Below are 13,372 nucleotides of genomic sequence, written 5' to 3'. Positions count from 1 at the left end.
GAGCCCTAAAGCCAGCTCTTCTGAGAAGTTCAATATATTACGCAACTTAACCAATGTTCAGTTAGACTTTTTAAGTTTAATCTTTATCGCAGAGCGATTCTAACGTCGTAAATCACGACCGCGCTCGCTACCAAAGCAGATGTTTTTCCACAACAGCTCCAACCGTAGGAGCCACCTACTACTTTGACACAACGACTCAACACACAAGGTTAAGTTTTCCAAAAATACGGGGTTTATTGACTTAACTGCAATCAATACTTACAAAAGAGAAGAAAAAAAAAAAAAATAACAGGTTTTCATATAAACTCACAGAAATTACTGTAGTGAAAAAACATGGCTGAAAAAATACATTCAACAGTTTTACTTTCTTTGTGTCAGAATCTGTTCACCTCTTCCAAACACGTGAAGGCAACACTGAACACGTGACTTTTTAAAAAAAAAAATAATAATAAACTGTCCTCCATTATCAAATGTAAAAGGCAGAGAGGCCTTAGCTACCTGGAATGTATTCAACGAGGCACTTCCGCTGGTCAAGAGACACTTGGGAGGGGAAGGGGAGGGGCGGGCAAGTGCATCAAGCATCCGATCAAATTAAAATAACCTTTCCTCAACCCATTTGGTCACAGCTATCGCTTGCTAATAACAGACTGGGGAGGGGGGCGTAAGAACATCACCAACATAACCAGCTGACTAACTTTTCTGAACCAGCCGTGTGAGAGTTCGCTTTAGCACACCTCCTTTACCGTCACACCCAAGTACTGTGAGGATACTTTTCTTCAAAAAAAAAAAAAAAAAAGTGTGGACAAGATCTGAGACAAAAAAACAAAACACAACAGGCGAGTTGAATTAATGTAATAACAGTTAGCTACTGTTACTGTCAGATTATTGTATGGTGTGAAGGGGCGAGGAGAAGGGAGGGGGGGCGTCAGGAATGAATACAAGCTAGTTTAGATGGAATTGCAGTCCAATAAGAGGGAGTAAGAAAAAAAAAAGAAGTACAATAAATAATCAAAACGCAAAACACCTTTTTTTGCATTTTTTTTTGCTTTAAATTAAGTTTCATTTTGTGTAGTTGCAGAACAAAAGTCATTGAAGTACAATATATTAAACTGTGAAAAAAAAGGAAAAAACTGACAAAAACGTCTTCACAATCTTTAGATTAATATGGAAGATCATAATTTAACATAAAAGAAAATATATTCTATTGTTCATTATCCAGATAAATACAAAAAACAAAATTAACAAAAAAATGCATATGATCACCAATAAATATGTTCTGATAAGTTAAATAAGCAGTGACACGCAAAACCTTCTGTTTGGAAAGTTTCTCAAATAATAATAACCGTAATAATAACATTAATAAAAAATAATTATCAAATAAAGAGAGCAAAAAAAAGAAAAAAAAGAAAAGAGGGATGTAATGAGTACAGAGCGCTCCATGGAGCAGGTTCTAAAGATGAAGGTGGGGAGGAGGAGGAGGAGGAGGAGGAGGAGGGGGATGGGGGAGTAAAGTAAAATAGCTTGGAGATCCGATCTTGTAAAGTCGTAGGATGTACAACTGCACCATGGGAATGCTGGAATTCCCCGGATCGGTGAGGATGAAAAGGAGGGAGGGATAAAGTCTTACAGGTTTAATGATCAGTTTGATATCAAGACTTCCTTCCCCCCCCCCAAAAAAAGAAGAGCCAGTGACCAGCAACAGGAGGAGAAAACTCAGGAGGGGAAGGGGGAGGACGGGGAGGAGGAGGAGGAAGGGGGAGAGGGGACATAACCAACTTCCAGTTCAAAGTCCTTCCTGCAGACTCACCCAGTTCACAATTACATAGGACGGGGCTTGAGAAGAACCGTGACCAGGGGTGGAGAGAGAGAGGGGGCAAATGAGAAAGAACCAAAAAACAAACAGTAGTCCATTCACCCTAAACACATGCAGAAACCGCCCCAGGCACTTTTTTTTTTTTTTGTTTTAAAAAAACTATTCATATATTTTCAGGGTCTGTTTTTTTTCTTCTCCTCCTTTTGTCTCAACTCAGTCTGTAAAAACGTCTGCGGTAGAGCTACAGTTACGTTAGTGAGCACCCTCTAGCTAGCTCGGGGGAAGTGGTATCTTCAGGGAGAGAGAGGGGGAGGTAGGGTGTGGGGTGGGGTGGGGTGGGGGTGGGGGGTTAGGGAGGGCAGGGGGCTGGGGGCCTAGTGCAATGCACACCCCTTTCCAAGGCCACTTGTGCTGCTACACATTCAAGAACAAAATGAAGAAGAAAGGAAAAGAAATAAACAAGTGGCACCTGGCAAAACAGTCAATTCTTGTTCTCTTGATTTTCATTGTTCAATTTCCTCTCCGTTTTTTTTTTTTTTTTGGCACTATGACACATGGCAGGGTGCTGTTTTTAGAACTTGCTGTGCAGATTAACCGGGATGAAATGATAATTTGAGAGTTCCCTTAACTGATTACATCCTTACAATGCTAACGAGGAGCTAACGCGGCGTCTCGTGTAAGGGAAGGCAGGGAAGCTTAAGTGGAGGGCAGAGGTAGAGGGGAGTGCCATGCTCTCTTTGCGTCAATCGAACTCAAAGTCACTGGTGGATGCGAGCGGTCTAGTCGTCGGAGATGGAGAGGCGGCTGAAGATGGGAAGGCGGCGGGTGGTGTCCAGCGTGGGGGACTCGGAGCCACTCAGGCTGCCACCGGAGCTGCTCTGGTACCCCTCTTGGTCTGACAGAGAGTCTGGAGGGCTGGATGGAGACTCGAACATCTGAGGGGACTCCAACATGGGTCTGAAATAGTAAGACGTGGTTGTTGGAGAGGGAGGTGCATGGGTGTTGGGCTCGGTGCCTACAGGGCCGGCACTGAGGCTGGGGCCAAACAGGTTGGCCAGCTCCTGGCTGGAGTAGGTGAAGGGGTTACAGCTGGGCCAGTCTGGGACCTCATCCGGGAAGAACATGGGTGGCGGGGTGACTGAAGTTGGGCTGTCTCTCAGCCCGGCTGAGGTGGAGAAACCTGCGAAGCTGTAGCTGTGCTGCAGTCGAGGCTTGTCCATCTTGTTGGAAGAGTTTAGAGGGGAGGACTGCTGTGGGGGTCCACGGCGCTCCTCGGCATTGTGGATGAAATGGCAGCGAGGCCCGTATGGGCAGAAACCGATGGTGTGGAAGGTGCGGCACAGCTCAGTTTTGTATTTGGGATGGCGGCTCAGGCTGCGCAGTTCGTGGATCCCGTGAGCAAACTGGCACTTGTCGCCATATTTGCAGGAACCGTTCTCCTCGAAGGGCCTGCAAAGCTCCGTCTTGTAACGGCTGGAGTTCACTTGGCTGCTGCTGCCGCCGGTGGGACTGGCAGGGCCCAGGCACTTGTTGATGAGCCTCTCGCCCGTCTCAGAGAAGGAGCGATCCCGCAGGCGGTTCTCCTTGTTGTTGTTGCTGGCATTGCCAACCCCTGAGATGAGTGAGGAGTGGTCCGCTGCCTTCAGGCTGTTCAGGAACTGATTCTGGCTGAACTTTGTGCTGCTGACAGAGTGCCGCCGCTGGTACACGCCTCCCACTGAGGGAGATCCCACCGCCTTCCTGTCCAGCAGGGCTCCGGCGGGGCTGGAGATGGGCACGTTGGTGCCAGTGCAAGGGATAGACATGGGATGGGGGGGGCCCAGGTTGTTGTTGTAGCCGAGCAGTTTGTTGTTCTGCAAGAAAAAACAAAAACACAGACAAAAAAAAACGTGTTATTAGAGAACACATGCAACAGATAACTCATCCGGGCAGATCTGACGCCGGGTGGGAAAACGAGGGGCGAGGAAAAAAAAAAAAAAAAAAGCCTGCACCTCCTCTTGCACGACTTTGTTCTTTTTGGCTCGGACAGCACAAGCGGATACAGGCCTATAGAACAGCAGCTGGTTTGGCATGTTGCCCCGGTTAGGAATGTGTGCCTGTTTAGTAAATGGAGCAGCAGCAGCACATGAGAGAGGCCTGTGGGCTGCCAGTGGCTACACAGAGGCTGCATCATTTGAAAGATAATGAAAGTGGCAAAAGGCGTCCAGCTGCATTACAAGAGAAACCTGATCCGACTCTGAATAGCTTCCAAACTAGCGGAGATGACCGGTTAAGTCACTGATTTACATTTAAATATATATGTATGTGAGCCAGTAGAGTAAAAAAAAAAAAAACAAAAAAAAAACAATAAAAGAGGGTTGCTTTAAGAGAAATATGAGAAGTTGGGAAAAAACCGTGCAAACCGAAACTGCACTAGACTTTTAGCCAGCAAATATTAAAAGCTGGGGGCGGGTGATCATATGAGCGTTTTTTTACAGGAGCAAAGAGTGCGTTAAAAGCCAGACAAATCTGGTCAATGATTAGCGAGAGCATGTGGGCTGCTGTGTGAAGGGGAGAAGGGAAGGGAAAGAAAAAAAAAAAAAAAAAAAAAGTGGCGCAAAACGGATCCCAATAAAAAAATAAACACAACAGATTAACAGAATACGACTTTAAAATAATAAAAAAAAAGAGTGAGAGATCCCGACAGCAGTGAAGCAGATCAGCCAAGAAACAAAAAAAAACTCAGAAGAAAAACAACAAAATAAAGTGCAAGTTTAGCTGATGTGGCACATGTTGAACGCGAGAACAAAAGTGACATTTCGGCTCAAAAACTTAAACAGGTCGTGGAGTTTAGTTTCACGCGAAGCTGCACGGAAGGGAAACGGCACGAGACGGGGAGGAGAAGGCAAACAAGCAATGTGGAAGCGGAAAAATACAAGTAAATATTAAAAGCCCAGACAGGAGCAGCAGAAACAGGAGCAGCAGAAACAGCAGCAGCAGCAGCAGCAGCAGAGGGCCGCGGCGTTCATGCAGCTCCAGTCCTCATTCCTCCACAGCTCGGCTAAACTCCCCGCTGCTAACAAGGCTAACGAGAACTTCCACACAGCTCAACAAGAAGGGACAGACATGAAGAGAGAGATAAAACATGAAAAAAAGTTGCTCAATTTACCTTGTTCATTACTTCGAAGTCGAAGAAAGGCGACACCACGGCTGTGGTCATCTTTGCAAGCGACCGGGATCAAGTCAAAAAGTAGTTAAATATATATATATATAAAAAAAACAACAACAACAAACAAACTGAGCTTGCTGTAGAAAGTTGCGCAGCTCCTGTCTGTCTGTCTGTCTGTCTGTCTGTGTATGTATATGTATGTGTGCGTGTGTTTGGACCCTGCAGACACCCCCTCTGCCCTGAACCAGCCCCGGCATTTGCTTTATAACGTTATGCAGGAGGAGCCTGAAGCGCTGGGCGTTAACTTTCTGTAACTTTTTTTTTTTTTTTTTTTTTTTTAAACTTCTACCCCCTTCCTCTTCTGCAGGCAGGCAGGCAGGCAGGAAAAAAACAAAAAAAAAGAAGAAGACTTGCACTGGTTTGTCAGTGTGTAAATGTTTGTAAATGTGAACACTTCAGGCTTTTATATTTAGGAAGCAGGAATTTAATCCGTTTTTATTTAGTTTATTATCAGGGGAGTATAAGCTCGACATCAGATCATTCATTGGGAGGGAAAGCGTCTCAACTTTAATTTAAAGTGTTATTCCGTTCACACAAAAAGCGACACAGAGCAGGCTTCGGCTTTATTTCCTTCCCTTTCCCTTAACTTCCCAGTCTGGGGCTTGAGGAGTCTGGGGTTGTTTACTGGAAGCCGCTTCATTATCCTCAGGCTCTCAGCTACCCTCCACTACTCTGTAATTAATTTACTCTTAATTGCTGGACTGTAACGTCACTTGTGGGACTTTCCGGGTGAATTTCGAGGCTTTTTAACCCCTGGATTCCCGGTCGCACTTATGTCACGTTTCCCTCCTCTTTCTGGCACATTAGCTCTGGCTCCTCTTGTCAAGGCCCCATAACCTGACACTTGGGAGTGATCTCACCAGATTCAACCGGCGACGGTGACGCTCACGCTCGCAGCCAGCCGCATATGAGAAAGAGAGTGAAACCTATACAAGTCTATTGTGGTCCATCTTCTTCCTTCCTTCCTCCTCGAAATCCATGACAGAGCAGCCACCGGCCATGGTGTGCAGAGTTAATGTCAGGGTTGGGTTGCAACAGAAAGAAGGAGGAGGGGGGGGGTTGATGGTGGTGGAGGAGGTGGTGGAGCGGGGGGGGGGGAAGAAGAAGAAGAAGAAGAAAAGAAGCTGTTAACAAAAAAAACAACAAAAAAAAAAGTTGGGAGGAGGGGACGATGGCGTGAGGGGGAGATTTATGGGGGACGTTTATTACTACACAGCATTGCCCCAGGGAGGTGAGGGAAGAGGGGTGGGGAGAGAGAGGCAAAACATTCCCTTTCCCCTTCCTCTTCTCTGCCTATACAGGAGCCACACAGGGGGTGGAGAGCTTTGTCTCTGGGCTAGAAGCAGAAGCAGCAGCAGCAGAGGTGAAGGAGGTTGTTTTCAAAATGTTGAGCTAAGACACAAGGCCCTGAGTTTTCTGCCTTTCTACCCCAAACAACACACGTCCCGATCTAGACGTCCTCCTGTTCCTCATGTCACCGTTGAACCGCGGCGTAGATTGACTTCATGAAAACATGCAGTTATTCTGGAACCTGTCAGCGAGCGAGCAAGCAAGCAAGGGTGTGTGTGTTTTAACATAAAAAGAGTTTTACGAGGCCGGGGCTCTGTGGAGCAATCTCCCCCTGGAGTGTTTTCACAGACGACAGGGTGGGATGATAGACTTGCTGGAAATCACGTCTGCAGTTCAAAGGGCCTGTCACTGATTGATTAAGTGGATCAGATCGATTGTGTCTCCCGAAGGGAATAAATACAGCGGGGGGAAAGTAGGAGGGGGAATAACAACTTTTTTTTTTCTTCCTCGCAAATAAAAAAAAAACTTGTAGCTGCTGTGAAATGACCTTAAGGACTCGTAATATGTCACACATTAAACAGAATCAGAGCCAGGGTTTAAGTAAGTACAGAAACCGCTCTCATGTGGGATGTGTGAGCAGCAGATTTGAACTCTGTAAGGTCAGCGGGGTTTAGCAACAAAACACTGACTGCTGGAAATGCTGGTCCTTGGCCTCGAGAAGCCTCGTACGGCGCCGTTGTTTACTCTGCTACTCTCAGATGTATCGTGCCCGCTTGATATTGTGCGACTCGGTTGTCCTTCCAGGTTCAGGAGGAGGCACCTGTTTCCTGCCGAAAATGAAAATACATATATAAAAAAGTCTGCCTGCTCTCTCAGGGGATGAAGTGAGACGTCTTCCTGCTTTAAAGATGCAGGCGGTGAACCTTTAGCACAGTGTGCTGATGCACTCGGCCCATGACTTTTAAACTTTAACTAAGCTTCCTCTGTGTTGCTTATACTTTTTTTTTTTTACAATTTCCAATTAAAAAGTTCCCAAAATAGTTTGTTTTGAGGCGTCTCAGATATACAGCAGTCAGTAAAATATTATATTTGACAGTAACAGTGAAACACTTGACTAAAAATTAAGGCCCCTACCGCTCAAAGGTCAGATTTGCCGTCGTATACGCCAGTAAATGTAAAGCAGAGGGAATAATAGTCATGTTTCCATTCGTTTCGTGCTCTCGCTGTCGACAGAGTTGACTTCTCTTGATTTCTGAGGATTTGTGCTCCTCCAGGTCAAGGCTGTCCTCCCTTCTCTCTTTCTTTTTTTTTCTGTCAGCGCTGCAGTCAGTCACTCCTCAGCCTCTGCTGTGTGGTTTGGTTTCTGTCCTCTCTCGATGACCCCTCCCCAGAAGGGAGGATGGAGATAGAGCTTGAGGTCACTGATAATGTTTAAGTGGGATGACAGGATGTTAAATTCTTATCTATCCGAGCAGGAGATGAAAGAAGCCGTGGAGAAAGACAACAAATTGGATGTGGTGACTGTTGTAGCAACAGTTTGTCTGTAATTCCTCCTCTCGGCCCACAGAGGGCGGAGTTATTCATTTTCTCTGTCTCCCTGTTGCAGTGTTTTGGTGTTTACTCCTGTCTCTTTGTGCAGTATTTAAAGTGTCTACATGTTTGTTTAAAGCATAACTTTAGAGCTGAATGGTTACACGTCGAGTGTGAATTTCTAAGATTAGACAAGCAGGTCAGCACAGTCAAACACAACCCTTTCCTTGTGTGGCTTTGAGGTGAATTAGGACTCAGCAACAAGCCAGCGTGTTGTGTAATCAGCCTTTCCACTGACACACTAACTTACTGGCCCTATGTGAAGCAAAAAGACTTATCAGCTGCAAAACACACAATTGCTCACACTGGCAGTGTGGTAATCTGGAACTGTGCTGCACCACATCCCACTCAGGGCGACCACAAGCTCATTAAACGGAGTCTTAAAGGAGGAATAAGTAGTATTTTTATAGCGGCATGGTACATAATGTGTATTCTGGGGATTGTTGATGAACACCAGTCCCCTAGAGGTTTCCACTAACTGATACGTCTGACTTTTAAAAGTAAATGTTCCAGCTGAAGTGTCTGTTTTGGAAAAGTCCCTCCGCACACCCTACCCTTCCATTTTCAATTCCTTAAAACTGAAGGCTATTACTGCGTGAGCAGCTGCAAGTGGAACATCTCTTCTTCATTAGAAACTGCTTTCCTGTCTCGTATGTTGCAGTGAAAACATGACTTTTTATTAGCATTAGTTATTTATTAGCAAACAGCGCTGGAATATTATTACTGAAAGGAGCTGTTCCATGTCTTTGAAGTGAAGTTGTATGACGTATTTATCAGTGTATTTCATGCAGGAAATGGCGGCCGGCTGACACAGAAGCCAAGCAATGTGTTGCTGTGTATGGAGCCAGCAGCAAAACATCATTTAGCCACCTTGAACATACATAATACATTAAAAAGTATTTCATTTCGAATATTATCAAAGCTAGATGCCTTTTCTAATGGGACACTACGCTCTTTTCAAAGCCACCAGACTCCATTGACAAATACGTCAATTTTGCCTCACAGGACACGAGAGGGGCGCGACTAATGAAGTGTGACTTTGGGCTTTTAACACGTTAATTCAAATCAAAAGTATTGCGTTAATGCGCCAAAGTTACGCAACAACACTAACAAACTGATCCATCACCAGAAACTCCCTCCTGTACCGCAAAGTAAAATTACTGTTTGTGTCAATGGAGTCTGGTGTTTCTGAAGAGAGCACTGATCGATCAAACACTTTCAGTTCCCCTTTGGAAAAAAAAGGGCCCTCTGAGGATAAGGTAAAGTGTTCATAATATTCTAAATATGGCATAGATTTAAACCGATTTTACGTTCGTTAGGATCCAAGTCACGCAGCAGCACCAGTGATATGTGAAGCGAAACGACTGTTTTTGTCTGTGGAGTCTGGTGGCTTTGATGAGTGCAAAATAATAGCTACAGTTCCTCTTCAGAGAAGGATGTGTAATGGCACTTTAAGTAATATAGATTTTTTATTTTTTTGGGGCCTTTTGTTGGGTCTTGTTTTGCTGCTTATCCCCGTCCACATCAGTTCTTTTGTTGTCTTGTGTGCTTCTCCAAACTGGGAGGGGGGGGGGGGGGGGGGCAACCCTCCATCTAAGTACCTCATACAACCCCACTTCATAGAAACAAAGCTTTAAGAGCAAGTGGCATCACAACAATGGCCTTTCTTTGTTGTCACTAAAAGTATTCTTTTCTTCTTAAATAAATATACACACATATATACTTTTAGTTACTTCATGTATTTGTAGTTTAATTTTTTCTTTACTATTTGTATAGTGAAGCAAATGTACTGCAAAAGTACAAAAATATTCCACTGAAAAAATAGACGCAGTATTTGAGTAAATGTTGCTTTCACCACTGCAAGCGTGACACATTGCAGGAATACGGTGAGTGATTCAGCTCCTATTAAAAGCCATAGATAACGTAACACTCCTAGCACATCCTGTTTTCTGTTAGCATGTGAGACCATGTTTCGAAACGCCGACAGCTAATCAGCCTGCTGTCTGTTGAGCAATCGCCAGTCAAGGATGGCCAAGCCTGAGCTAAACAAGCTTTAATTTCTCGAAACATCTTGTCGTGTGTCAGCCCGCGTTCGCCGTTACACGCCGCGGGTTTCGTTCCTGAATACATCCTCCTTCCCCGCATCCCAAATTTGTGTGATCCGGCCCTCGTGTGTATAGGCTTTGACAGCCAGGACACCATGATTGCCTCCTTTCATGTCTCACGGTATGTTTGCCAAATTCATATGGGAGGACTGTGGTGATCCTGCAGGGTGAGACTAGCCTCAGAGGAAGAGACTTTGGGCAGAGAGAACGATCGAGGGAAGGAGGAAAATAAGAGCTAGCAGCGATTAATTGTCCATAAGAGTAGCCACAGCATTGTTAGTGGTGAACCGCCAACTGCTCTTGCTGATGTTGTTCCCATGATTCGCTCCAGCGTGCCCGTCCACTCGCTTCCACTGCCCTTCAGCTCACACTGGGTGGGATGTGCCGTCAATGCGAGCCCTGGCTCGTTTGGATAGCTCTGACACGTCACAGCGTTACAGCCATGACCAGAGTTCAAAACAAACACCGCCGTGGAAATGAAAGTCAGTGGCTGTGGCTCCTTTCAGTGCCGACTTGCAGCGAAACAGGATAATAAAAATAATAGTAATGATGGCGATGTTTTGGTCGAGTGCGAGCTCGTGAAAATAGCAACAAAACAAGAGAGTGAGAGGTCAGCATTTAAAGACGATTTACTGTCCAACTCTCTGCTGACACGCCAGTCTCCAGAGGAGGGATGTATTTAGAACCAGAGGCCAGCTTCCTCCTCTGACTTCCTGACCCGCGTTTCCTGAGGAACAATCTTTCTGTCTGTCCAGAGGGCTCATGGGAAGAGAAAGTTTGGTTTTCCGCTCGTACATTAGGGGTCGCAAAGGATGAAGCCGAGGTCAAAGCCATCAAGCTGCAGAAGTGAGATGATTCTCCAGAGCTGCGGAGAGATCAGCGCGGGGACGTCACATGATATGCATGCGTCACGCCCTTAGTGAAGAAAGCGTTAGGGATGCGGAGAGGAATCTGGCGCTTGTTGTGTCCAGTCTCTCCCTCCCCCTCCGTCCTTTTGGGCTCAGCGCGCCTCCGCTGGGGACCGCACAGACCTGACCCTGGTCCAGGTGTCATGACCATGCGGCGGACGCTGAAACAAGATATTCCTCAGCTCCTCACTCAACACAGGGGAAAAAAATCAATGGGCTTTGTATCGCGTTGGAACAGTGGAAAGCATTCTCTCACCGAAAAATCCTGCCCCTGTCCCATCTGTCTCAATTCTCTGGCTCTCCCAGACCTCACAACCGGCCCTGTGTGGTCACTCCTGGACTAGAATTACACAGTCCATGTGTCCGGCTCTGGACAATACACAAAGCCAACCGCCCGTGTGACCCTGCCCACTTTTTCTCACACTTTATCCTCTCAAGTTTTATTGAGCTGGACTCCTCTGCAGTTACTGATATTCCTCCAGATGCTGTTGACGAGGACACGCTTGTGACACGGCTGCGCTCGGTGTTCGACAAACAGCTCGCCTGACGTAAATGCGCTTTCTAGCTTTTGTTGATGTGTGGACTGATGGCGGTGTGGTTTTCATTAAATGATGTTCAGCACTGAGAATAGGAACAGTTGTTTGTTGGCAGTCCTCGGTGCATATGGTGATGTCAGATTCCTTGTTGTTGTGGGCGTGCAGTGATTTATCGCCTATATTCTGCTTTTATTATTACTGCAGCTCTAATTTAAACCTTTTTTCTTTTTTTTTTGGAGTCTGGATTTGTTGCCAGTGAAATGCTTCAAATGATCCGCAGATTACTTTAATGAGTACACTGCAGGACTTCTTGTTTGTTGGGTTTGAAGGTGTGGGAATATTCTTTCTAGTTAACTTCATGTTAGATCTTTTTTTACACTCACCATTTAGAATAAAATGCTGCGAAGCCACAAATCACAGGCATGCCGAGCATCGTAGTCGGTATAAAAAAGAATGGGTTCCAAATGTACAAAGCACAAACAAATGCAGAAAACATGACCAAACACTGGCGGCGCAGTGGAGAGGTGGTTAGCGCTGATGCCTCACAGCGAGAAGGTCCCGGGTTCGAATCCATGGGCCTTTCTGTGTGGAGTTTGAATGTTCTCCCTGTGTCTGCGTGGGTTCTCTCCGGGTACTCCGGCTTCCTCCCACCGTCCAAAGACATGCTTGTTAGGTTAATTGGTGATTCTAAATTGGCCGTTAGTGTGAGTGTGGGTGTGAATGGTTGTCTGTCTCTCTGTGTTAGCCCTGCGATAGACTGGTGACCTGTCCAGGGTGCACCCCACCTCTCACCCAACGACAGCAGGTATAGGCTCCAGCCCCCCTGCGACTCTCCAGAGGACAAGCGATTAGAGAAAATTAATGAATGAATCTGCACACTTAAACAGTTAGCTTGACATGCTAATGTAGCCTTTATAATACGTTATTCTTATGGAGTAAGTACCTCCGTGTGCTACAAAGGACATCAGCTTGATTGAGTCAGTGTTTGTCATGAGCCATGTCGGCATTTGTGAATGGTTTTTATTCTGTCTGTCTGTACATTTTTGTGAACACCTTTTACCAAATTTCTTCAAACGTAGCACAAACATGCATCTGGACTCACAAATGAAGACGCTCGAATTTAGCAGACAAAGGTCAGAGGTCACTGTGAACTTAACCCTGCATGTGTGAATTTCACACGACTACAGTCTAATACAGTAGAAAGAAGTGATGACGTTTTGTGTCCACAAGGTCAAAGGTCAACTTTGCTGTGATCCTATGATGTCCTGCAAAAAACTTGTGTTATAAATTGTTCTCTTCTTGGCCTGTGATCTGTTAAAAACTATTTGCGCTCCACCATAGATCCTCCAGGTCAATCAAATCGTTTGAGCGGGCTTTATGCGTTGACGGACAGAAGGACAGAAGCGCTGTTAAACAGTTTGCTATCTCAGGAGCCGCAGGTGTTTGAGCTCCGACCAGTTCATCATCTGTTAAACTGCACCTTTGTCTCTCCTCCTGCAGTGAAAAGTTCTTGTAACGTCTGCTCCTTTCTTCTCTCTGAACTGCCGTGACTTCCAGAGTCGCATGAGCTTGTGAAGCATATCCGCTCTTGCTTTAATGGAAAACGATGAGGAAATGAGCAAAGCTCGAGTAATGTGGATAAAGATCAAGGAGCCTATGGCAGAAAGATTTCCTCAGAGGAACAATGACAAAGGCTCAAACAGCATTTACTGTTCTCAGAGGAGCCAGAATACATCACTGTCCTACCTCTTTGATTGTAATTTTAAAAAAAGCGTTCCCAATCATTTAAAGAAAACAACTCTGAGGGATTTTTGTGATTGCCCGCAGTCCAAACACAGCAAAGCCCAAAATAGAGTTTGATGTCCAAGATGAGTCTAAGCTGCTTCTTTTTCCTCTTTTTTTTTTTTTTTTTTTGCAAAGAA

The 13,372-nt window shown here is 45.4% G+C and overlaps 1 protein-coding gene across 1 annotated transcript; it reads right to left on the bottom strand.

Moving 5' to 3' along the window:
• Positions 1–209: 209 nt before the first annotated feature.
• Positions 210–5,213, bottom strand: zfp36l1a (zinc finger protein 36, C3H type-like 1a). The gene is made up of 2 exons (XM_084568959.1): positions 4,962–5,213; positions 210–3,666 (listed from the first exon to the last, which is right to left on the bottom strand). Exons 1-2 carry the CDS (start codon positions 5,010–5,012, stop codon positions 2,593–2,595), a joined length of 1,125 nt encoding a protein of 374 aa, XP_084425085.1. The 5' UTR covers positions 5,013–5,213; the 3' UTR covers positions 210–2,592.
• Positions 5,214–13,372: the final 8,159 nt, after the last annotated feature.

The sequence above is a fragment of the Chelon labrosus genome, assembly GCF_963514085.1.
Source record: "Chelon labrosus genome assembly, chromosome: 20".
Classification (NCBI taxonomy): Eukaryota; Metazoa; Chordata; class Actinopteri; order Mugiliformes; family Mugilidae; genus Chelon; species Chelon labrosus.
This window is presented reverse-complemented; position numbering and strand designations above follow the sequence as displayed.

Coding starts and splice junctions, on each gene's coding strand:
- zfp36l1a (XM_084568959.1), bottom strand. CDS start 5,012: ATGACCACAGCCGTGGTGTCGCCTTTCTTCGACTTCGAAGTAATGAAC. Junction 3,667..4,961: donor ACTTCGAAGTAATGAACAAG/GTAAATTGAGCA, acceptor TTTTTCTTGCAG/AACAACAAACTGCTCGGCTA.